We start from the raw sequence: 26,039 nt of genomic DNA on the forward strand, positions 1-26,039 counted from the left end.
CATAGGCGAGAAGGCTGGTCCCAGTCTCCTCCTGGTTCTCAGAGCACTTTTGAGCCGAAATAAGCCTTAGTCCTCAGTTTTGGATTGTGGTTATTCGGGAACCTTTAGCACCACTTCCAAGGGTCCAGGACTGGAGGGCACCAGTGAGAGTGCCAGGACTCATGTAGGGTGGGTGCAGGTTCAAAATGGTGGAAGCCTTTGTGTCCCTGTGATTCTGAGCAGGAGACCAGCAAGCGAGCCCTTGTGAGTCACACTGGAGGTCCTAGGACAGATGAAGATCCAGTCCTTGTACCCAAGCAGAAATATCAGAACAGAAGAGCAACATGGTAGCAACCCGGCAGGGCAGAGCAGCATTCCATCAGAGTGGCAGTACTCCTAGCAGCACAGCAGTCCTTCTTCCTGGCATAAAATCAACAGGTTCAGAAGTGAACTGAAAAGTTGGTGTCTGAGGTCCTCTTTTTATACCCTGGTGCCCTTGTTCTGGAAGGTGGGAGTAGCTTCTAGACAGTGGCTTTGAAGCGCTTTGGAATTCCCTCCCTCCCCTGCTCTGGCTCTAACCTGGCTGTAGTGACAATGTGGGGTCATTAGGTTGTTTGTGTGGACGCAGAGAATACCTTATTCAGTTGCAAGTGGGGCTGGGCTCAGCTCTGCCCTCCATCCTGCCAGCAGATGTCCCATTGAGGCACACCTAATCCCTCTAATGTGTGACTGTTGTGGGAGGAATTCACAAGTCTATCAGTTGCACCCAGTCATGTGACCCAAGGCTACAGGCACAAAGGGGCTAAGGGAAGAAACATTTCAACTTTCTAAAAGGGCATTTTCAAAATTGTAATGAAAAATCTGACTTTACCATTAAAGAGGGTTTATCATTACAATTTCATAAGCATCAAATATGATATAGCTACCTGCTCCCAATTGGAAATTACAGCTTATTAAATGTAATAAGGAATCACCAATGTTATATTATGGGTGGAGTCACAGTACTGAAAAACTAATTTAGGAGTTTTTCACTACCAGGACATGTAAACCTTAAAAATACATGTCTAACCTTTTAATTACACAGCACCCTGCTTTAGAATCTACAGAATGCCTACATTAGGGTTGGATAATATGCAATAAAAGGGGAGTTTAAGGCTTGGTAAGGGGGTTTTGTCACCAGCTCGACATGGCAGTTTAACACTGCATTCAGGCAGCAATGGGAGGCATGAGACATGTTCTAAAGGGCTACTTAAGTGCGTGGCACAATAAGTGCTGCAGACCCCCTATTAGCATTTATTTACAGGCCCTGTGCATATAATATACCACTACCAAAGGGACTTACTGGTAAATAAATATATGCCTATTGGGTATAAGCCAATTCAACCATGTTTTAGGGAGTAAGCACAAGCAATTTAGCACTGGTTAGCAGTGGTAAAGTGCAGAGTCCTAAGACCAACAAAAACGAATTCAGAAAAAAGTGGAGGTAAAGAGACAAAACATTTGGGGGTGACCCTGCAGAGAAGGCCAGGTCCAACAGGATTTCATAGAGTGCATCTATTGTTTACACCAGATACTAAATCTGGTAACTCACTGCTATAAAGTAGCAACACAAAACTCGTTACTCTCTGTTGCTATGCCATAAAGGCCTTCAAAGGCAGACTGACAAGGCTCATAGCTGCTTGTCTGCTTTGACTGAAAGTAGAAAGCACAGCTGCAGGAAAGGGAAGGAAAGTAGGGAAGGTGGTCGGGGTTGGTTAAGTGTGGCATGTTTTCCACATTTGGTTCAGGAAAGAGAGGTCATATTATGTATGGCTCCCCCAGTACGCCTCTGCTTCTGCATAGCAGTTGAGACCAGGGGCATATGATTTTGGGAGCCATACATAGCATAAAATTATAGATGGGTAAAAAGTGAATTATGGGGTGTTTTTAAACTCTGGGTTCTGAGTGACATCATAGAAAACTCAAGTTTAGCTCTCGCCTATTTGATGTCACTCAGAACCTCTCAGTAAAAAACATTCCTGTTATCCATTCAGAATTTTATATGCCTTGCTTTTTAAAACGTAACATGATTAATAACCTTGTGAGAGGCCCTGGGAATGTTTTTATCTGGGACTCTATTTAATATGGAGTGTTATCCCTAGACCTGCATGAGCAACAGTGATTGTCCTGAAATGAGGCTCCTTGAAACAAACATATGACTAACATGGTGCGATTTACAGAACGTTTCAATCCAGGCTCTTTCAGAGGGTGTTTTTTATTACACTGGCGATGCACTGCTGCAGGGAATTCCTGATTCTGGTGACTCTCTATATGAAACCTATTCTTAAACTGATGGAAGCTAAACTGATGGAAGCGAGAATTGCATTGAATGGGTCTTCTTCATAGATAACGTTACAATAAGTGTACATTTCAACATATTATCTCCTATACAGTATTTTTGTATTGCAGATGCTCGTTGACATGTGAATGAGTCAGTAATATGGAAATTGGGCCACTACTTACTTGCTTTAATATGTATTTATAAGTGAGGAGTGATGCAAATATGCTACCTGCTGGACACATGTCCTGCCAACCCTCCTCCTCCAACCTCTGGGTCATTTCAAGGAGAGAGAGCTGCAACAGTCCTTCAACAAGCATTTGCAATGCAATTGGTCTCGCCTTTGGGACCTTATATGCATTTAGCTATGCAGCACATTAGCCTGTTTGCTGAAACATCTACTGTTCTTTAACATGGAGGGAAAGTAAGCACCAAACTGCGTGCCACACCAGGTATGGGAACACATGGAGAGAAATATTGCCTTTCAGCAGGAAATGGTATAGTCCAAAGTTTTAATATAAAATCAGGGCCTTCGTGGGCATATCACTGAAAATACAAGATTTGAAAAATATATTGTCCACAGGTGCTCGTGGAAGACAATTTCCAATTGACTGCAATCAAGAGAATGCTAAAGTGATTCTGGTATTTTACTGACCTCTGCGGGTCGTTTTCTGTCAAGAAAGTTAAATAGAGGCAGTTGCCAGAAAAATTAAAAAACGTAAAGTACCTCAGCAGAAAGCAATTCTGGTATTTTACTGACCTCTACTGGTCGTTTTCTATTAAGACAGTTAAATTGATATATTTGAACAGAAAGAAAAGTCCCTAAGCGGAAGCAGACAAGTCCTAGGGGTGATCTCTAGAGCCCAAAAAGTACATACACATATAAGTATATACTAAAGTATATACAAGAGGTCTCGAATGCTCGACCTAAAGATGGAAATGTTTTAAAGGACAGCTCTAGGACACCTGGACATCTTTAGCTGTCTCCCACCCTGACATAAGGCTGTAGTCAGGCAAGCTGAGCTGTGACAATGTCCAGGCCGCACTTATTCCTTCCATTTATTGGGGGCATGGCAAATGTGCATCTCTGAGGCCATTTGCATGTCCTCGAACTACTGCACACGACCTACCTGGCTGCTCAGCAATGACCTTCAATGCTGTAGGTAGGATCTTGGTCTGAACTTGTGATTTGTCACTGTCCAGCCACTTTTGCAAGATCTAGGAGCATAACCTACCTGGCAATGGAGTAAGGCACACCAGGCACTAGAAGCACATGTAATGCATTTTGGAACTTATAGTGCTGCATTTTTGGTAGGAAAAGCACAGCCACTATCCCCAGAATGGAAAGTAAAATCAGGAGCAGATTAGCGATTATAATCAGGAGCAGATTAGAGATAAGTGGAGACCCACATGATGTAAGGCATCAAATTTGATCAACTGTACTGTCAAAGGATAAAACTAATGCTATCAATGATGCCTTGCATGGTAGGGAAGAATCCGACTGATTCCTGTACATGCTTTCCATTGCTTACCTGCCCCCGTACAGCTGCATCCCCAGGAGGGCAAATACTACAATGAAGAGGAAAAGAAGAAAAAGCAGACTGATGATGGACTTCATTGAATTCATCAAGGACACCACCAGATTCCTCAGGGAGGCCCAGTACCTAAAAGAGTCAGAAAATGGTTACTGTTGGGATTTTAGACCATAGCTTGTTTGTTTTTTTATCAACTACAGACAACAGTAGATATGAGAAAAATTCAAATACAGAATAAATAAAGCACATATGCAGTGTCTATCAGCAATTCTTTGTATGATAAAGAATAGAATGAACCAGTGATGAGAGGCGCCAACTGAGAAAGGCAGGTCAGTGCTGGGCGCAAAGGAAATCTGATCTGTTCAAAGGGAGGGAATAGAGTTGAGACAGTACCTGCATTGATTGATGTCAGCGAACTACAGGCATTTCTTGTTGAAGGAGTGGAGCCTGCATGTGTGATGTTGAGCAACAGTGGATTTCTGTGTCAGTGTTTGGGTAAAAAATGTCATATAAATAGATTTTAAAGGCACTTGTACATTTTTTATTACTATGATTCTGCACAAGTATCTTCTTCTTTTCTCATGCCCTCTTCTTACTATGTCTGGGTAGGTGAAACCACTGCCTTGACCTGAAGTTGACTATATCTAATTCAATCTTACTTCGTCTTCAGTGGCCCATGAGTCCCTCACATGCAGCAGCATGAAGTCTGGCAAGGGAATATCAAACAGTTACTGCTTGAAATGGATATTTAGAAGGTCAGGTATTTACTACCCCAGAGTAACTCTTGCAACTGAGAAGTTCAGGTACACTCCCATTATAAGTACTGGACCAGTGATCCCTTTCATATATATTTGAAGCACTGTAGTCTCCATCTTAAAGGCAAGTACACACAAGCATCCTTCATAGCAGGTGGAAGAGGGTGGATATGTGTACACCAAGCCACTTCTTTGGTACATTGAAATACAGGAGCTTACCTTTCATGACAGACATACAGTAGCCTGTCCATGTCAACTATATTAACTTTTTTATATACTGTTTCATATCATACGTCTAACGTTTTCAAATACTGTAAATAAGAAGCGTTACTCTTAACCACATTGATACTATGATCCAAGTTAAAGAGATTGCCAAGATGGACTGCTGATCTTGCGTTGCAGGAAGTTAAACTCATGACCTACGGCTCACACCAGATACCACAGGTGAGTGCGTAATTCACTGATCCAAAGAATGCCAGTGACCTTTAATTGCCTATTTCCTCTAAACCACGGGTCTCCAACAAAGGATCAGAAAGGCCAGATCAGTGCCAGATTTTAACTACAATTAATATTCATTAAACTCCATTACACAGTCGCTAGGCTAACGATCTGGCATATAGCAATCTCTCTTTTATCTATGTTGGACATTCCTATTCGGATAATTCTGTACTTTCCCTCTCCTTTTGTAGCTTGTCAATGTTGAATTTGCCTTAGTTTGGCTTGGTTTTTCTCTATATGGATTTTGAATGTTAAGAGCAGGTTCGGTTAGGATTTATATTGTTCCCTGCAACAACAAGGTGATGAATGGAATGTTTGAATTAATCTCAGCCACTGGCAATCGCTTGGGTCGCCTCCTAATCCATCATTTTTCTCCCGTCATTCCACGTTTGTTTGGACCCAGCCATATGCAAACCAGTCTTGACCCTTCTCCAATGGGAACAGTCAATCCCAAACTAAAAGCCAGGCCCTCCCGGAACCAGAATACAAGCAATCTGGGACTGTTGTTGCCTTGATAAGGGGTCATCAGTCAGGTATAGCTTGATTCCAGTGGCACAGTGAGCACGGGACCCATGTCTGGGCATACCTGTCGCACTTAGAGCATCAGCTGCAACAACAACAAGGTGATAGATGGAATTCTTGAATTAATCTCACCCACTGGCAATCACTCGGGCTGCATCATATATTGTTCCCAAATATTCTAACTACTGTCTAACACCTACCTCCAGCTTTTCTGTGAGGAATACTGACATTAAAAGGAGGACGGAAGAATTTAGTTTTGGGTTGGTTGTCTACTCTTGGCGGACCAGCACAAGTAAAATGACACCCCTCCCTGATTTTCATACTAGGGACCTATGCCAAGGCTTTGTAAACTATAGGAAAGGAAGACATAGATAATTTATTCAATTTGAGCTGGAGTATTTACGGGATGTACCAAAAACTCTACATCTGTGAGTGGAGCATGGTATGGCCACCACCTCTTGTTTGAGAAATGTATCTATGAAGAAATAAAACTTTCAAGTAATTACTCTTAAAAGCACTGATATCCTGGTTACTGACCTGCACTGCCTTGTGACCTCACACCTGTGCTTTCCTACAATGGTGTGTTATGCCTAATACTTCTCTATGTTTTGAAGTACTAATTGTGTGTCATTCAAAGTATGCAATTACAATTTTTGTATTCTTTGGGACACAAAATCATTCAAATGTGTTATGAGAGTGAAGCCTCAAACTGGTGATGACAAATCAGTAGCTTTTGAATTGGAGCTACGAAGCCCAAGGATCTGTGGTAAAGTTGTCTGTGAAATAATTCACAGGAAGGCACAAGCTGAACCTTTCACAGAGAAGTGTCTGGCTCTCTAACGATGGACGATGATGAATATAATGAGTCTTGGGCCTCAGAGCCATACTTGGATCTACAAAGAAGTTGGTAAGATAGAGCTTTGGCTTACTTTGTTATCTTGAAAATTCTTAGAAGTCGAAGAGCTCGCAGGACACTGATCCCAAAGGAGGTCCCAGGTCTGAAAAACGCCCAGACCACTTCAAAGATACTCCCCACGGTGACCTAGAGGATGAAAAGATGTAAAACCAAGAAAATAAGTGAAGTGAAACTCTTAGAAAAAGGCTGGTGACCACACTCCTAATTCTTGCAACCAGTGAGCAGGTAGCTGAGTGGTGTCACTAGTGCATTTGGTGTAGAACTTCAGGTTAGGCTCCCTAACAATACGGCACTTGGTGTGCATCTTGCTGCGTGAGCCGATGGGGGGGATAGGCTCCCTCTCACTGCTGCGCTGGGTGCAATTTCTACAGCAAGGAAGGCTCACTGTCACTAGGGGAATGGGGGCAATCTTGTTGCCAGAGACCTTGGAAATGTACAGCTCCCTGTCATTACGTTGGTCGGTGCAAGTCCAGCAACTGATAGTCTCTGAAGATGTAAGGCACTGTGTCACTATTGTGCTGCATGCAAGTCTCGCAGCATCTTGGTGACGCAAGACTTCTCATCAATAATGTGCGCTGCCTGGTGTGGGTCCATGTGCATTATGACTATCTGATTGCAGGGGCTTGTGTGCATTGCTGAGTGTGAGATTCATTATACCATACACTAACCCTGCACTGCTCCATTCCTACTTTTTTTGGTGTGGCCTTGTTACCTTTAGACATTTGCGTCATGGAGACCAGCATCCATTTGGACCCTTACAAAGTGATCCCCCTTGACCTTAGTGTGTGAGCATGACTGGGTTTGTGTACTGTAAATGATGCAAAATTATTAGTCAAATGCTCTTCTGAGTGAGGGCCTTGTTGCCTTCAGACCCTCTAAATGTGAGGGCCTGTCTCTAGTGTACACACTTTAGTGCACATAAGGGTGCATCCAGGCCCTTAGAATGTGAGGTCTCTTGCCTCTAGTGTGCATGGCTGAATGTTAGTGCCATTGGATATTGGAAACCAGATTCACAGTCCTTCCTCCATTCTGTTTATAGGTGGAGATGAGTACTTTAGCCCTTCAATCAGAATCAGAGTTCTTTCTCTATCCTACAACGTCACTGGTGCACATTCTGGAGGCCAGTGGAATTGAAATTAAACAATCAAATTCAGAGTTCTTCCTCTGATCTCCCTATGCCCCTATTGTACAATGTTGGGTGTGAGTTTCATTGCCTTCAGTACCACATATTATAAGGCTACCAATCAGTAGATGTGAGTCCTGTTGGTTTCACCCTCCACGTTACATACCCCACAGTCGAAGCAGTTGAAAGAAGAGTGGAAGTAGAGGCGAGGCCCCATTCCATACATCTTAAAGGCCATCTCCAGGAGGAAAAGCCCCAGGAACAAGAACTCTGCATAGTCTGAAAAAGATGAAATGTCAAGTTAAATTTGAAGAGCGGGCACATGTGGTGCACTTTAACACATTTAGAAAAACATGCACATTTTATATACATAGCAAACACAAGGACATGATGGATGGAACGTTGAAACTTTTCAGTCACTCACCCCCAGTCACAGATCTGAGATGAAGCCATCATCATTCTTTAGCTCAATTCACCACCCCAGTTGAGACCCAGCCATATGCAAATCAGTCTTGACCCTTTTCCTTATGGGGACAGTCCAGCCTGCACTGCTAAGCCAGGTCTTCCCTGGACTGGAAATAAGCATCCTGGGACCAGTTTCGGTATAACACCCCTCATCAGCCAGGCTAGCTTGAATCCAGGGCAAAATGAGCAAGGGGCCCGCATCTGGGAATACCCTGCCAACTTAGGGCATACAAAGCAATCACAAGGAGATGATGGACAGTGCTCTGAAACTTTTCAGAAACTCACCCCCAGTCACAGATCTGGGTTGAATCCATAATCATTCTTTAGCTCACTTCGCCACCCCAGTTCAGACCCAGCCATATGCAATCAATCAGCAGAGTAAGGCAAGGCAGTGACTTGCGCTGCTTTGTCTCACTCCATATCTATGAGGCCATGCAAAGCCACTTTACGTGGCCTTGAGTGGCTCCAAAAATATAGAGTAACATAGCGCAGCTCAAATCGCTGTGCTGCGTCACTCTGCCCTGGGTAGGTGCTCCATGGCCGTTGCGTGGGTGTTCCAACACAACTCCAATGATTTTTGACACATTCCCAGGTTTACAAAACTTTGTAAACCTGGGATTGCGACAAAAAGATGTGCCTCCCCAAGAGAGGAGTAATGAGCAGAAATATATTTTTCCTTTGCAGCACATATAGAGAGAGGAAAAAGCCTCTCAGGACAAATCCTTGTACCATGTTGCAAGGGTGCCTGCGTTGGCACTAGCCTGCCAAAATGGCAACAGTGCGAGGAAAAAGGACAGGAATGCACTTTATTGGATAATGATGGCGCTTTCCTAACCCTTTCCCTGTGACGCAGTGCAGCGCAGCAACGTTACCTGCTGCGCTGGCCTGTCCCTACAAGTTTACCGGGTGTTGCTTAAATCCACCCTTGGATTTAAGAACACAGGCAGTTGGGAGACGACGCTACAGCAATAATATAACGTAGTCTCCTGGGAAGGGAGTGTACCTGTGTCTGGGACTTCAGGGATCACTTAAAGTCATTTGCCTACCAGCAGTTTGTTCATTCACTGAACTTTACACTTACCTAAACTGTTATGTCTCCAGCCCCTGCTGATGCCAAAGATTCATTTATTCTAGCCTGCAGCCACGTTATTGGATGAGTTAGGATATGCAGCTGATCATACAAGGTGGGTTCCGTGACCACAAAAAGACAAACTTGTATAGCAATTGAAAATATAGACCACACATAGATATCTGCCTACAAAACTTACCTCGTACTCAGGCAGACTCTCTCTCCACCGGTTGCAGGACAGAGTTAATTTACAATTATAACTTCCAAGCATATTATGAGGTAAACGCTTGGCAGCAGATTTAGGTGCATGCCAGCATTCTTGTATTGAGGAGTATATGTGTTGAATATTTTGGCAGTGTATTTTTTCAGTTAAATTTTTCACATGAATCCACCCACGTCGCCTGAACTTAATTTCTGTATGGCAGATAGAAAAACGACACTTTTCTGGGACATGCACAGACATGCTTTTTCCTCAGAGCCATAAGAACAGTGATACTCTCTACCAGATTGCTAACAGAGCAGTATTACTGGCTGCAGAAAGCCCTGCAACTCACAACACAAATATAGTGAACTTTCTAAAATACGTTTTCATGAGCTCCTAAATGTATTTCTGCTCAAACACTGAATCACAGAATCGATATTTATTTTACAAGCTGCAAATAACGATCAAGAAAAGAAATATAACTTAGGAAAACTTTTTTGTGCATTCAGATGAAAAGAGTTTATCGTCATGGTGTCAACAACAAGATCAGAAGCATGGGTCTCATTTACAATAGAATGGTGCAGCGCGGTGCTGCAGACACTTTTGCAGCACCGAGCTGTGTCATTTTAAAAGTACAGGAATGCGCAGTATTTACATGAATACGATGCATTCTTGTACTGACCCCAGCTCCTGTGCTAAAAAAGCAGCCTGGCGCCAATGCAGGCACCCTTGCGCCATGTTGCAAGGGTGCCTGCGTTGCAGCGATGGCTGATTTCGTGCAGGAAGGGACACCTTTCTGCACAAAAATCAATCAATAGAGGCGATTTCCTCCTTCTAATTGTTCTGCACAATGCAAAACACATAAAAAAAGAAAAAATGAGGAGAATTAGGGATATTGCTCCTTGTTGCGCCTCCCTCACGCCACCCCTGTGGCGTAGTTAGAATCTGACGCATTCCCAGGTTTACAATTCCTTATAAATATGGGAATGCTTCAGATTCCATTGGTGTTGTGTGGGAACACCCATGGAACGCCCCTTTCACGCAGTACTCTCCGTGAAAGGGGCACATATTTAAAAGGCCTTGAAAAGCCACATAAAGTGGCTTTTCAAATATGTTGCAGCACATTGCGCCACCAGAGCGTCAAAAAAGTGATACTCCGGTGGCGCAAATGTGCTGCTAGGGCCTCGTAAATAAGGACCCATATTTTCTGCCTGGAATGAAAGGTGTCATCTTGACATACAAGCTCCATCTGGCGGGCTGCTATTTGCTTAGATAAAAGTATACTTTGCATGTATAAAGAGACCTCACTAATATATTTTTTGAAGTCCCACTTAATAAAGACTGTCTGGAGGGCTGGAAGAAAGATTTTTCTCCAATCAAAAGCCTACCCCTGCGCTATAGAATTTAGGTGTAGTACAAATACAATACATACACGTCCTTTACTCAATAAGTGAACAAATTAGTATCTCACCAATAAATTATATAGAAGTCGCTTCCATATTAAGGTAGACAATAGGAATACGTGGCAATTTATACTTTGGGTTTGTCTTTATTGTGATTGTTATTTATGTCACACACTTTTCATATACCTTTTCTTGTGTTTATACATCCGGATTCTAACTACACATGTAAAGAATTGTGTCTCTGTTGTTGGAACCATCCTTCGTGTTCCTATCGTCTACCTTAATATGGAAGCAACTTCTATAAAATGTATTGGTGAGATACTAATTCGTTCACTTATTGAGTAAAGGACGTGTATGTATTGTATTTGACGTGTTCATTTTCTACTTTAAGGGATGACTGTCCAGTGGTATGATATCCACTATGAATTGGTAGAGAAGATGTGTTTGATGTTTGTTAACAATTTGTTGCTCTTATATGATTCTTGTCTTTTCTTTGATGGTTTTGATTTTTATTGAGGATGCAATTCATATTTAAAAATCTTGGACGATGCCACATAATACTTACCCTTCTCTGATTATTAGATTTGAACCTTGATGTTCCATGTATGTACATCTATGCTGAACACTCTCCAGTGATTTAATCTTGACTTTCATGGATATTGTATGAATCGCCTTTTCAATATTATTCATGTCAATTGATCTATAGGTGAGATTTTTTTGTTACCTACATTGGTATCAGGTTATGGTTACCTTTGATCCAATCACAGGATTTGGGTACTTTTCCTGGATTTTCTTGTATTTTTATATATATTTTGGGCTCTTCATCACATTATAATTCTTTGGGATCTTGTTTCTTTATTTCTCTTTGGTTTTAGGTGCATTTTGGATTCTATCAACTCAAGCTTACATCTGAAATATATTCTTCTCCCCCTTTTTTTCAAATCTTTTTTCAAATCTTTTTTCCTTTTTTTCCCGCTTTCGCTTACCTTTTCTAGATTTTATCTTTCTTTGATTATTGAATTTATATTGATGACCAACAATTTGTCTCCCACCAATCATTTTCATTCAAAGTTTTGATTATGATACAAAAAGAATATTTTATTTCAGAAACTAATATTAGTTTCTTATGATTTTAATTGAATGTGTACACCCCAATTGATTATGATGTGTACTGTTTTCATGTGGACTCATGTGATGTTTGTTTTGGTTAATATGATATATGTAGATTGTTTGTTTTTAATATGTATGTTTTTTAATATGCATGTTTGTCTATGGTCTTATGTATAGTCGAAGTTTGTTATGTGTCTATGTCGGTTGTCGTAATGTGATCAATTTTTATGTAACTTTCACAGCCCTGATGAAGTTCCTTGGCAAAAGGGACAAAACGCGTTGGCTGTTTGCCGTTCTCTTTACGATTTTTTGGAGTAAAGCAAGATAAATGGAAATTACTTGTGATTCTGAATGACTCCTGTTGAGTGCACCTTCCTTATTTGTCAAAACAGTGCATTAAATATGACTTTAAAGTAACTGGAGAGTTTAACTAAAACCAGGCTTATAGCAACCTCGAGTATGGCTGGCTTTCCAAACAATGTGCTTATTGGGAAATTCAAGAGGTCGATAAGGCCACACAATGAAGATACTTAGCATGGACACACAACTCCTAAACTCTCTCCATGGATTAGGGTTATGTGCATTAAATGATATATAGGCCTATGACATTCTCAGTACACGTCTCTCTCACTGAGGTGCTTCCCTCGTATATACCTAATTTTTCTTGCAATGTTCTCTTGCATCCCAGATTTTAAAAATTTAACGAAGACGACAAAGTGGTAATTCCATCCTGAAGTTTGAAATGCCCTAAATAGAAACAACTAAGATGGTTTCAGTGGGTTCATGCTTTGAACAGCAGCTGCTGGAGAGGATCAGATTAGATTCTGACACTGAGATACAGGTTCTCTATATCAGAATAATGACTTTAAATCAGAGTATTATGGGCTTGACCTGGACAGGAGCTGTATCTTCAATAACAGATCTTGCTTCAAAACACTATTGTATCTCCCATTCAACTGTTTTCCTAGTACGTTGTGGTAACGCCTGGTTCAATTTGCATTTGAGACTACAACAGAGAGTATTGTCTAAAGAAACAAAGTAGAGCAAATTCTCTTCAACCAAAAGAGCCATGTGGGCCAAATGAACCTCTTTTGAAAAGCAACCAGACTCAATTTGTAAAATGAAATACTCTAGAAAGATCCCAGCATGCATCACTGGTTAGGTAACAGAGGTAAAAGCTGCCCACTGATAATCTGGGTAGCATACATGAAATCAATATTGACAATTTCACAAAATACAGATTCTGTACCTATGGAGGTAACAGTTGCAGAGTTAAAGCAGTGAGTCATGTTAGACAGCTTTGTAATGTTGATTCAAGGCACCCAAGTGGACAAGAAGCTGTGCCCAAATTGTTTGCCAATGGCACTATTTAAACAAGACATCCTCCACTGGACTTCATAGTGGATGCTGTCCAATGTCATGTTCTCTTTTATGCACAATCCCAGAGTCCTGGAAGGGCTTTGTACTCCCCAATATAGAGAAGAAAAGGCCCTTATCAAATCCACACAACCCTAGACCCTGAGCAGTTTTGCATTCCAAGGTAAAATACTCTGCTTTCCTTTTGTTAGATGATCTTTTTTTCTAGGCCATTTATAGTAGGACTTGCAACAATATGACGATACTGTCAGTGTTAGTACGAAGGGACACTGCACCAGGTAGTATATGTGTTATAGACATGCTTCATCAATTTTGATGGCATGGACAGGGGCTAGTTTGGGTTTACGCTCAATTGCTGGGACAAATATGAGACAGGAGTGAAGATAAAACCTGGTAATATCGGCAAGATATTCCATCAAATTCATAGAAAAAGAGACCTTAAACAGGGCTACCTGTTGCCCCTTCCTGCTTATTCTGTATTTTTTATAGGTCAGTGGATCCTCTGGAATGTTTTGAAATCCTTAAAGGTTTAAAATCAGGTTCACCTTCAGACCCTTGTCCCACGAGGACGTTGGCAGCGGCAGCTGAGGTTGCCAACGCGGAAGTGAATGCCATCATCAATCTCTCCCTTCAGAAAGCGGTGGTCCCTTTGGCTTGGAAGGAGGCCAAGATCCTGCCTCTCTTGAAAAAGAAGTCACTTGACCCCCTCTGTCCAGGGAACTACCGGCCCATCTCCCTCCTCCCTGCATTGGCAAAGGTATGAAAGAAGGCGGTTAATAAACAGCTTACCGATTTTGTGGAAAAGGAGGGACTTCACCCAGCGCAATCCGGGTTCCGGCCGTCACACAGCACTGAAACAGTGATGGTTGAGGTGACAGAGGCCATACGGGACTGTCTGGATGCAGGCGGGAGGGCGGCGCTTATTTTGCTCGACCTCTCAGCCGCGTTTAACACAGTCCCGCATTCTTTGCTTCTGTCACGTCTGGCCAGGATCCGTCTGTCGGATACTGTGTGGGGCTGGTTCCGATCCTTCTTGGAGGGGCGGTTTGAGCAGATCTGGATTCCACCGTGCTCCTCCTCTCCTCAGCTAGTTACAACGGGTGTCCCGAGGGGTTCTTCCATTAGTCCCCTCTTATTTAATATCTATATGACTCCTCTGATATATTTAGCAGAGGAGCTGGGGGCTAAGGCGCTGGCCTATGCGGACGACACCCAGCTGCTTTTCACCTGGGCCAAAGGTGCGGATTCGGTATTCCGGGCCCAACACTGCCTGTCATCAATTTTTAAATGGATGGCAGAGGCACAGCTCAAGTGCAATGAAGGGAAATCGAAGATTCTGCTTTTTGGCTAATTTCCTGCGAATTTCAGAGTACAGCTCTGGCCTCCTGAGTACTCACGATCGAACTCCACTGGGCAGCCAGCTAAACATCTTGGGGTCTGGTTTGACGAAGACCTCTCTTTCGCTGTTCACATCAAGAAGCTGGCCGGTGGCTGCTTCGCCCTGCTGAATCTTTTAGAAGTTTTTTTTCCCCTCCTGCCACCTGCGGCAAGGCAAACGATCACATGCGCATTGATCTTGTACCGGCTGGATTACACTAATGCCCTTTTTACTGGCATTCCGGGCTACCTGCTGAAGAAGTTGCAGCCAGAGTGAAATTTAAATTATTGATCATGGCTCACCGCGCACTCCATGGGTGTGGCCCTCTTTATCTGCAGAAGCGTGTCTCCTTCTATGCTCCTACTCGTTGTCTGCGTTCTTTGTCCCTATGCCTGGCTCAGGTTCCTCATTTCAAGCATCAGAGGATAGGGGGTAGTTCCTTTTCAGTTAAAGCAGCAGTTGCATGGAATGTTCTTCCTTTGGTCCTGCGTAGCAATCCAGGATCCAGGCATATTTAAGAAAAAAATTAAGACCCATCTATTCATCTGAAGCCCATTGCCACACCCTGCTGGTTTCGCGCCGGGACACTCACGAGTAGCCATGCGCGTAATAAATTTATATAACATAACATAACATAAACAAACATTTTATTGAGTTTTATTCAGTAATTCAGTTGCATATGACTTGTTTACACCAGTAAGGGCTCTTTCATTCTGTATTTTGTAGACTAGAGGAGAACTTTATAACGGACTGGATATTGTCCCCCAAAGCAAAACAGCTCAACATACTGCAAAAAGTAGAAGACACAATAATATTCGATCTGACTAGTGTCAGCATCCGTTATTATCTTTTTAGAATCACACTGCAAAGAGAATGGTATGGGAGTGAATCTATCACAATCTAATGCCCTCCTATTCAAGAAAGATGCCTAGATTCTCAAAAATCTAACTTTGTTCATGGATAATACTTCCGGAATAGGGGCAGTCGTAAGTTGCCTTTAGTTGCTCTGAAACCAATGCAACCTGTCTAAGTTTTGCACTGTATATGTTATCTATAGAATTAAATAGCCCATCAATAAAACCATTGTTAGAGATAATACGAGCTAAATATTTGCATGCTCTCACACATGTAAGCAAGGCATTTCCTAGTATTGTAGGTTCATTGTTACACCTAATGCAGCGCACATTGTGTAGACTACAATTTGTTTGCCCTTCTCCTGGCCCAGAGAAGGTTATAATGTTGCTTGTTTGATCAGGTGTTATACATGAATGCAGCCTTTTTGCCTTTTAGGTCTCGCCTGGTGAACGCATCGCAAAGTGCTGTCGCCAGCGAGATCTATTGTTGCTGACTTGCCTCGGAAGTGGGGCAGGAGATGGGCACGTGCAGGGCTTTTGGCGATTGTAGTCTGTGGATGCGCTTGTGGAGACGCGCTTGCAATGATGTGTACAGTCACGCGGCATGCACATCTCCTGTCCCCCTTCCGTCCTCAGCAGCCTCATGCACTTTCACTTTCCATTCCCCCCGTCGGGAAGATGTTGGCCAAGGAACACGTGGATGATGGTGCTTAAGTTACAGACTACAGAACCCCACTTAATCTTCCCTCGCCAACCAAAAATTTATGTGTCCTTGTGTAATGAAAACAGTGCCCATGTAAAGGGCTCCAATACCTGCGGGTCCAGTTCGCAATAAATAAAACTACAAGGCTCACCTCATGTGGCCCGTACACCACGGCCAGCGCCTTGGTGTTGCCCTGCTCAATGTAGGCGGATCCGTCGGCCTGTGCGAAGACCCCCATGTGAGCCTGGATCTTGCGCAACTCGCCCGGCTTCCGCCCGTCCACCCGGTAGCCCTGGTCGGACAGCAGCTCCATTCCCGCCATGTCAGCGGCCGGCGAGGATGCACGGACAGACTACAAACCGTGCACTAGCTTGGGCAAAGAGAGACCAAAATACTACCTCTCCCGGCATGCCGCTTAGCATTTCGCCACTTCCGCCTCAGCCTGGCTCTGCTGGCCGTGACCCATCTTTCTTCCCACCCCTGGAAGGCTCAACACATGTCTCGGATAGGCCTGGTTGAGCAATGGTTAGTGTTGGTTAATGTGAAAGTAAAATGAGTTTCATCATGCTCATATCTGTGTATGTAGATGGATGTGCTGAAGGATTGCACTGTTTTTCGTTGAGTTGTTTTGCCGGTTCTCCATTCATTGCCTTTGTATGCAGATTGCTGTCCAGACAATATCGTCCGCCAGTGCAAAACTTGCAGTGCGATGTTTGTATGAGGGTGAGGAAATGTTTAATGCTGTCTGAATGGTTTGGAGATCTGTGTTGCCGGTGCGCTGCAGGGTAGCCTTGCTAAGATGGCTTGGTTTTGCCAACCATAGAGCGTTAATGCTATGCTGTGCACAAGGGTGTCTTGGTCTGACTGTAGCCCTCTGTTTTAGATGGGATGCTTATAAGTTTGATTGAAAAGTGTTGCAGTGCGCAATAGGTACCCTTGTGTGTACACAGGCAGCTGGTTATTGTGTAGCAGAAAGGTGTTCAGTTATATTGCGAGTTTACTAATTGAATGCTTCTGTGTTGTTAAACATGTTGGTGACATTTGGAGTTTAGAGACGGGCAATTGTAAACCATTTGTTACGCTTCTAGTGTGATCAAAAAAGTTTAGAACAGAAAAAGTAACAAGCATTGGCATAGCCAATAGGTCTCGCCTTTGGGACCTTATAAGTGTTTAGCCATGCAACAGTTGCATAACTAAACACTTATAAGGTCCCAAAAGCGAGACCTATTGGCTATGCCGCAAAAGTGAAAGTGATCGCGATCAAACGTAAAAGTGAAAGTAATCGCGTTAAAAGTGGTGCGCGCGCCCGCACACATGCACTGTAGCCCTAGGCTGGCCTGGTAGCACTTTTTGGAGCCCTCTCAATAAGTCTCGCCAGACCAGCGCATGCGCTGGGTCAGGCGAGACCTAAAAAGGAAGTTAGTTAGGCTGGCTGTTAAAAAGAGCAGGGGTGGTGGTGTGGCGTGTATTTTTTTTCTTTATGCGGGGCACAAGTCCTTTCGAAATGTAAATTAAGTGGCGTGTGCTAGAGGTGGGAGGGTTGACAACACCCCCGCCCAGGTATGTGTGCATCGGGACCACAGCCAGCTGTGGCTCCCTGACTGATACTTCTTCCTCAGGAGTTGGAATCAGGTCTGGTGCCTGCAGTCCCATGCCTGACTTCTGGGAGCACAGAGGTGACGGAGTTCGAGTAGTGTTCCCCGCACGCTCTGGCACTCATCTAGTTTAAAGTGGGCTGGACTTGTTACCATTACCCGCAGGGTGAAAAAGAAATCTTGAGACCCCAATGAGGACCCCTCTCAGTACCTGCTTTTTAGAACTACTGGTGCTGAGCCATACAGCCATAAAAATGTTGTTAAAAGAGTATCAAAACACACATGTACATTCTACGGTAGCTTTAACAACAAGTCTTCATGTTGGAATGTGTAATATATGCATGCATGTGGTATTTAAATAGCATGAACCAATCGAAAAGACTGCGGAGCTCTGTACAGGTTCGAAGGCAATGAGTGCTACAGTGACTGAGTAAAGCTAGGTGGGGTGGGTTCCAAGGGTCAAGATGGGCTATATACAGCAGCGTTTCCCAAACTGTGGTCTGCGGACCCCCAGGGGTCCGTGACACATTCCCAGGGGGTCCGCGAACTGGAGTGCCTTCGAGTCAGCTATTTTTAAATATTACGAAGCATTTAAGCATACAAGCACTCTGAATGACAGCGCAGGGGCGGCGGGACCAAAAAAAATCGGGCCAATCACCATTTCAGCTTAGGCCGGGGAAGCTGAAGGGTGATTGGCTTATTTTTTCATAGACGCGCACGCTCCCACGGCAGTGCGTCTTCCCTCTCGTCTGCAACCAGCCCAGGAGCATTTTGCCGCCCAATGCCCTGTCTCCGCTTCGCCTCGCTAAATACCTGCATTCTGGCACCTCGGACCACTACTAGAGCACGTGAGTGTTTATTTCTTTATCATTAATTTTAAAAATGTTACATTTACACCTGTTGGGCAAGGCCAGGGGAATTAGGTCGTCGTGTGTAGGCCGGGTGTACCAGTCGCGCAACACCCATTGTACTCCCGTTGTGTGTGTCGGCCCTCAGCCCGGAATGAGACTTCACCCGAGCACTTCAGAGGTATTTAAAAGCCCATTTGCACGTTATTGTGGCCTTACTGTTTCACCCCTTCTAAGAGCCCCGCAGCTGCGCAGGGCACTTAGAAGGGGTGAAACAGTAAGGCATCAATAACGTGCAAATGGGCTTTTAAATACCTCTGAAGTGCTCGGGTGAAGTCTCATTCCGGGCTGAGGGCCGACACACACAACGGGAGTACAATGGGTGTTGCGCGACATTTATGTGAGGCCTGGTAATTGCCGGCGGAAAGAAACGCTGCAGCAGGTGCTTCTAATCTAAAAAGCATAAAAAACTTTCAAAACACGGACCCAGGAAGCCAGCGGCCGGTGGGCTTTAGGGTGGTGCGACCGGTGCCACCGCACCGGCCGCTGGCTTCCTGGGTCCGTGTTTGAAAGTTTATTATGCTTTTTAGATTAGAAGCACCTGCTGCAGCGTTTCTTTCCGCCGGCAATTACCAGGCCTCACATAAATGTCAAGATAACTCCTGTGATTAATTATCTTCCTGGAGAGAGATCAGCATTTTGTGTAGTTGAGGTTTTGACTTCTGTGAAGTTAGTGCAGAGGGTTAATATGCCTGCTGCAAAGAACGTGTGCCAAGTAATCACAGAGTGCGTATGTACAGATCAGCAGGTTACTGCTTTCAAAAGAAACCTCCTTTTATTACTTGCAATTTATAACTTTAAGAAGCATGGAGCGCCAGGGCCGGCTTTAGGGCGGTGCCACCGGTGCCACCTTTCTGGGGGCGCCGTGCTTGAACGTTTATTACGCTTTTGAAGCACCTGCTGCAGCGTTTCTTTCCCCCGGCAATTACCAGGCTCACATAAATGTCACAATAACTCCTGTGATTAATTATCGTCCGAGACAGATCAGCATTTTGCATAGTTGAGGTTTTGACTTATGTGAAGTTAGTGCAGAGGGTTAATATGCCTTCTGCAAAGAACGTGTACCAAGTGATTACAGAGTGCGTATGTACAGATCAGCAGGTTACTGCTTTCAAAAGAAACCTCCTTTTGTTACTTGCAATTTATAACTTAAATTCCTAATATAGAATAGTGAGCTATTGACTTTCATCCCAGAACTGCATACACACTGCAAAGAATACATTATTAGAAAATTGATTAATGTTGCAAAAAGGATTAATTTGGCAGAAATCGATTCTTATTATTAAAGAGAACTCCCAACTATGCAGTTTCTTTTTCGACTCTGAGTTTGGGCTCCTCCACACCAAGTACTCTTAAACTATACTGCCTACCAGTATGGATGACATGTGACTCCTACACTTTTAGTCTTTTGGCTTATGTAACATTTCCTATACACTGATTTACACACGTATGATTGATTGTCTCTGTGTAATGTGTGTGTGATGCAAAGTGCTCGAACACCCTGCACTGGTATGAGTGGCGCTATATAACTAATTCAATGCATCTGAGAGAGTGTGGTTATGGAGACTTCGTCACTGTTAAAGGGTGCTGGTGAGAGACTCCCTGGTGGAGGTGGTCATTGGGGGGGCGCCAACAAACATTGTCGCACAGGGCGCCACCAGCACTAAAGCCAGCCTGTTTTAATTTTTTGACATTTAAATTGTAAAAATTGCTTGGGGGTCCCCGGACTCCAGTAGTGATTCAGTGGGGGTCCTCAGGAGTCAAGAGTTTGGGAACCACTGATATACAGCGTTGTGTTTATTTGTGAATGCAGTTGGAAATGTGCGACCCACCCGTTCGGATTGTCTGACATTTGTGGAGATGCATTTCCTTCTGTGGTCGAAGTGCATTAAAAACAAGCATTGGCAAAGCCAGTAGGTCTCACTTATGGGTGGTACTGGCTTTGTCAATGTGTTTTTTCAGGCATGGTGTACAGCATCACAGCTGCTGTGCAGCATGGCTGAAAGCTGAAAAAGAACAAGCATTTGCCATGCAATAGGTCTCGCATTTATGCGAGTTTGAGCAATTAACATTGTAAATGACAATGCCTTTTATTTTTGTTTTAGTTTTTAAAGCATAAATAAAGGGCATTGTCACTTACAATACCAATAACTTAAACTCGCGTAAATGTGAGACCTAATGCATTGCAAATGCTTGTTTAGTTTGGCATCTAAAGCGCTGCCTCGGGGGCTCTTAGATTTGTGCTGTGGTCTCAGATGCAGAGTTTATAGGGGCATATTTACAAGCGGGCGATAAAAAAATTATCGCCGCTTTTGCGGCCTGTTTTCGGCCGAAAAGCGGCGATAATTTTATCGCCTAATTAGCAAGGCCACGCTAACGCATGAAACCTTGCTTTAGCGTGGGGATTCCTAACGCCCAGCTTTGCATCTCTAATGAGATGCAAAGTGGGCGATCCTGACCTAACATGACAGGAGAAATGTCGCTAAGCGACATTTCTCCTATCATCAAGCCCCACGCTATGAAGCATAGCGTCAGGAAAAGTAGCGATAACCCCTGTTATCGCTACTTTCTTTACACCTGCTTCAGGACTGACTTAGCCATGACATCCTATGGTAGGTGGATATCATGGCTGAGTTTGTGAGTCCCTATCAACAAGCTAATGCCACATTGCGTGAGATTATCGCTGGGTTTCCAGCGATAATCTCACTATAGGCAGTTAGCGTGAGGATTTTTATCGCTGAGGAGATAAGCGTTGCTAATAGCACGCTATCTCAGCGATAAAAATCCACGTTACCCGGCGATAATTATCCTCACGCTAAGAGTGCTGAGCGATAATTATCGCCGGGTGTTGCTGATATGCCCCATAGTTACCTATTGTTTAGTTAAGCTCTCTTTTGAAAGCATGTGTGCGTCATCTGTGGGATAAGGCCACTTTGTTCACCTGTTTTAACGGTATACTTAAAGGAAAAATCTTGCTAAATAAATGGAAATAATTTCTCCGTCATGAAATACAGCTTACATTTGAGGTAATTCAGTGCTTAATTTGTGGAAGGATACATGTTTAGAAGCCAGCGGCCAGCACCGACACACAGAATACCAGGGCTGCATCGTGTTGAGTCAACCTCACGCCTCTTTAACAGACATCCAGACACTCCCTGCCACTTTATCTCTCTGTTGGAGGTTTCTACCTTCTCCCTTTTGACGGCTTTCTACGACTTTCTCTTTCTCATTCTTTCTCCCCTGTGCGTTTTCCCTTTTTGCTCTTGGGAAATGCACTAATGACTTTGCTTTCCAGTTGGTGTTTCAAAGGTTGTGAGGAAAAATAACGCCAGTCCTAACAAACGAGTTCCGGCAACCGCTGGCTCAAATTAAGCACTGGTCTCATTCCCAGAAGTGGCCACACACTTCGGTTTAGGGTCAGTCTCTGAGCATAAATGTTGCCTTTTTACAGTCACTTTTTGGCGTGTTTAATGATGGGAAATTTCCCTCCCAAGTCCTGGAAACAAACACTAACGCTGGAGGGCTGTAGATTTTGTAACCATGGAAATTAAAGTGTTCATCATATTGTTTGCTATGTTCCTACTTTTCTTGATTTATGAAGCAAATATTTAAGGCCCTTTCAAGATTAGGGGGCTTATTTAGATGTCGCCCGACACCTTCACAGAAATGGGAACGAACGACATGTGGTCGGAGGTCCCCACCGCCTAACCACAATGCGACCGCACATGGTGCGGTCACATACTCCCATTCCTCTATGGGAGCTCTTAGTACGGCCGTAAACTGGCCGTAACACAAACTCCCATAGAGGAATAGGAGTCTGCGTTCATCTCTGTCATAAGGTGCAGGGATTACCTATTGGACAGCCTCAACCCCTAACCGTAGGCCGAAAACAGAAACAGACCCTGCTAGGGGCTCTCAACAAGCTTTCCGACAGGGTTTCCAATTCGGAAAGTCCGCCATAGAAACCCTGCCGGAAACCGTGCATCATAATCCAGAAGTCGGAAACGCCTTCCATTTGAATTACGGGACGGTCTCTGACTGTCAGACGGGCTCCTGGAGCCAGCCAGAATGACCGGCCGGTTTCAATTCTGACCGGCTGTATTGAAATCAGCCGGTTGGAATAGAAACCGACGATCTTGGTCGTAAGGCCTCCGAACTTACGACGGAGATCGTAATTGGGCCCTAAGTATTCACGGTTGTGCCAAAACAGTTAAAAATGGCTTAGAGTGTAATGGCATGCAACAAATCAGCAGGCTTTCAAAAATGGTGGAATTCATTTTAAACAATTGCATCTCAGGTTTGCCTTTAAAAGTACATTTTAAGACAACAGGGTGCCTGCTTTAATGTCCTTGGAGTTAACAATTTTTTTTAGACTCTATGTTACCGGAGATAACGGTGCAAACTAATCTCCACAATTCAATCAATCAATCAGTCAATGATTTGTAGAGCGCACTACTTACCTATAATGTCTCAAGGCGCTGGGGGCATGGGGGGGTTCGGGCAGCTCCGAGTTCATCCGAAGAACCAGGTCTTGAGGACATTTCTGAAGGCTTGCAGTGTTGGGCTTCGTCTGATGCTGAGGGGGAGTTAGTTTCAGGTCTTGGTCGCGATGTAAGAGGAGGATCTGCCTCCCATTCTGGCTCTGCGGATGCGGGAGGTTTCAGCCAGGGTGAAGTTGGCGGAGCGGCGATTTCTCTTGAGGGCGTGGAAGGAGATTCTTTTTATTGAGGTATAGGGGTCCGGTGTTATGGAGGGCTTTATAGGCGTGTGTGAGCAGCTTGAAGGTCACTCTTTTTTCAACAGGGAGCCAGTGGAGGTCACCAAGGTGCTGGGTGATGCGTTTGTGTCATGGGATGCTGAGGACGAGCCTGGCTGCGACATTCTGGACAGTCTGCAGTGTGTAAAAGAGAGATTTGTTGATTCCAGCGTAGAGGGTGTTTCCGTAGTCTAGTCTGCTGGTAATGAGTGCAGGGGTGATGGTCTTCCTGGATCCGGGAGGTTCCATTTGAAGGTCTTGCGGAGATGCAGACTTCTGTTTTCTCTGAGTTGAGCTTCAGGCAGCTGCTGCTCATTCTTCCTGGAAACTGTGCCTGGTGCTGTCGGGTTCCTTGGTGAGGGAGAGGATGAGCTGGGTGTCGTCAGCGTAGGAAACTATGCTGAGTCAATGTTTTCTGATGATGGTTGTGAGGGGGGCCAGGTAGATAGTGAAGAGCGTGGGGCTGAGGGAGGATCCTTTGGGTACTCTGCATTTGATCTCTGTGGGTTTGGAGAGGAAGGGCAGGAGTCTTATTCTTTGAGTTCTGCCGGAGAGGAAAGAGGGGATCCAGTTTAAGGCAGTTCCCTGTATGCCGGCGTCGTGGAGTCTGGTGGCTAGTGTGCGGTGGGAGACGGTGTCGAAATCTGCTAATAGGTCTAGTACGATGAGGACTGTAGTGTGGCCTTAATTGAGGATTGTGTTGATGTCGTCCGTGCAGCTAGGAGGACGGTCTCAGTGCAGTGGTTGCTGCGGAATCCGGATTGAGATGAGTCGAGGATGTTGTTGGATTCTATGAAGTGCGTTAGCTGGATGTTGCCGATTTTCTCATTGACTTTAGCGGGGAAGGGGAGGAGAGAGATGGGCCTGAAATTCTTGAGGTCCATCGGGTCTGCAGGGGGCGTCTTGGGGAGGGTTTTGACCATGGCGCGTGTCAAGTCCTCGGGAAAGGGCCTGTTTCGTGGGTGCAGTTGATAGACTGTCGTAGTTCTGGTGCAATGGCGGAGGCGACTCCATTGAAGATGTGTGGTGGGCAGGGGTCAGAGGGTGCTCCGCATTAGATTCTCCTCATAGTATTTGCGGTGTCTTCTGTGGTGACAAGGGTCCAGGTGAGGAGGGTCGGCTGGGTGGTGTTGCTGGTGGAAGGTGTTAGATTGGTGCCTTGGTCTTGGTCATCGAAGTTGATGTAGAGTGTCCTGATCTTGTGGTGGAAGAAGCTGAGCTTGTTGCAGAGGTACTGGGAGGGAGGGATGTTGGAGGTTTCGCTGTGGGGTCTGGTGAAGTCTTGTATGGTTGAGAAGAGTTCCTTGGAGCTGTGGGAGTTGGAGAGGATTCTGTCCTGATTGATGTTTCTCTTCGTAGATCTGATGAGTTGGTGGTGTGCCGCTGTGGTGGCCCTGTAAGTGGTGCGTGCTTCCAGGGATTTGCTGTTCCTCCATGCTTTCTCCGGTCATCGGCACAATCGCTTGGATTCTCGGAGGTCTGTGGTGAACCAGGTGGCATTCGAGTTGTGTAATCTGTTGGAGTTCTGGAGGGGGGCGAGCGTGTTGGCGCAGTTGGTGATCCATTGGTGGAGGTCGTTGGCTGTGGTGTTAGCGTCGGTTGTGGTTGGGGAGGGGTGCAGCAGAGAGCAGAGGTGAGGTTTTCTTCGGTGATCTTGCTTCAGTTTCTGCATGGGAGGCGTGGAGTAGGCTTGTGTGTGGTGGGTTTCGAGAAAGAGAAGTGGACGCAGTGGTGGTCTGTCCAGAGGTTGCATGGTGTGACTGAAGCTGATGCTGTTTCCTCCGGCGAACACCGGGTCGAGGGTATGTCCCGCTGTGTGTGTGGGGATGGTGACGAATTGCTTCAGTACGATGTTGGCGAGGTTCTCTAGGAGGGCAGTGGAGTTGGGGTAGCTGAGGTTGTCGAGGTGGAAATTCAGGTCTCCGAGCAGTACGTAGTCAATGGAGGCAAGGGCGTTGTGCGCAATGTAGTCTGCAATGGTGGTGGTGAACAGGGAGCGGGGTCTGGGAGGTCTGTAGGCGAGAGTCCCACGTAGAGTCATTCTGGGGTTGGGCTGGATCTGGAAATGGATGTGTTCAAGATGGAGGTTGTCAGTTGGAGGGAGCTTTTGTGGACAATGGCGAGGCCTCCTCGAGGGTGGTTGGGTGCACTGTCCTCAGGATCTTGTACCCGTCGGGGATGGCAGTTGCAATGTCGGGAGCGGGCGTTGGCGTTGGTCCAGGTCACTGTGAGGAAGGTGATGTCAGGCGAGAGGGTGTTGAGGAGGTCTGTGCAGGGAGTGAACGTTGAGGAGGATGCAGCTCAGGGGTTTGGGTGCGCTGGCATATGGTGGGTTGGCGGTAGCTGTCTGGGTCCAGAGGTGGGTGAAGGTGCGACGGCAGTGTCGGCAGGAGAATGGGCCTTAGGAGATGCTCGGTGTCAAGAGCTTTCAGTTGTTGTTGCGTCCAGGGTTGAGTGCGTGGAGAGTGCTGGGGTCGTAGCGGTGGGGGGGTCGGAGGACCAGGGTCCCTGTCGCTGATCACGGTCAGGTCACGGATGGGTGCAGATGGCTTGACTTTGGTGTGCCTTCAGTGC

The 26,039-nt window shown here is 45.0% G+C and overlaps 1 protein-coding gene across 1 annotated transcript in view; it reads right to left on the minus strand.

Moving 5' to 3' along the window:
- The window catches only part of CACNA1E (calcium voltage-gated channel subunit alpha1 E), a 1,399,715-nt gene that overhangs the window by 488,146 nt on the left and 885,530 nt on the right, over window positions 1–26,039 (minus strand). Inside the window, exons 12-14 of the mRNA XM_085601759.1 lie at window positions 7,812–7,924; window positions 6,536–6,648; window positions 3,829–3,960 (exon numbers count right to left, since the gene is read on the minus strand). Of these exons, the coding sequence (XP_085457885.1) occupies window positions 3,829–3,960; window positions 6,536–6,648; window positions 7,812–7,924 (358 nt within the window). The remainder of the gene's footprint in view (window positions 1–3,828; window positions 3,961–6,535; window positions 6,649–7,811; window positions 7,925–26,039) is intronic.

Source organism: Triturus cristatus, chromosome 4_2 (assembly GCF_964204655.1).
Source record: "Triturus cristatus chromosome 4_2, aTriCri1.1, whole genome shotgun sequence".
Classification (NCBI taxonomy): Eukaryota; Metazoa; Chordata; class Amphibia; order Caudata; family Salamandridae; genus Triturus; species Triturus cristatus.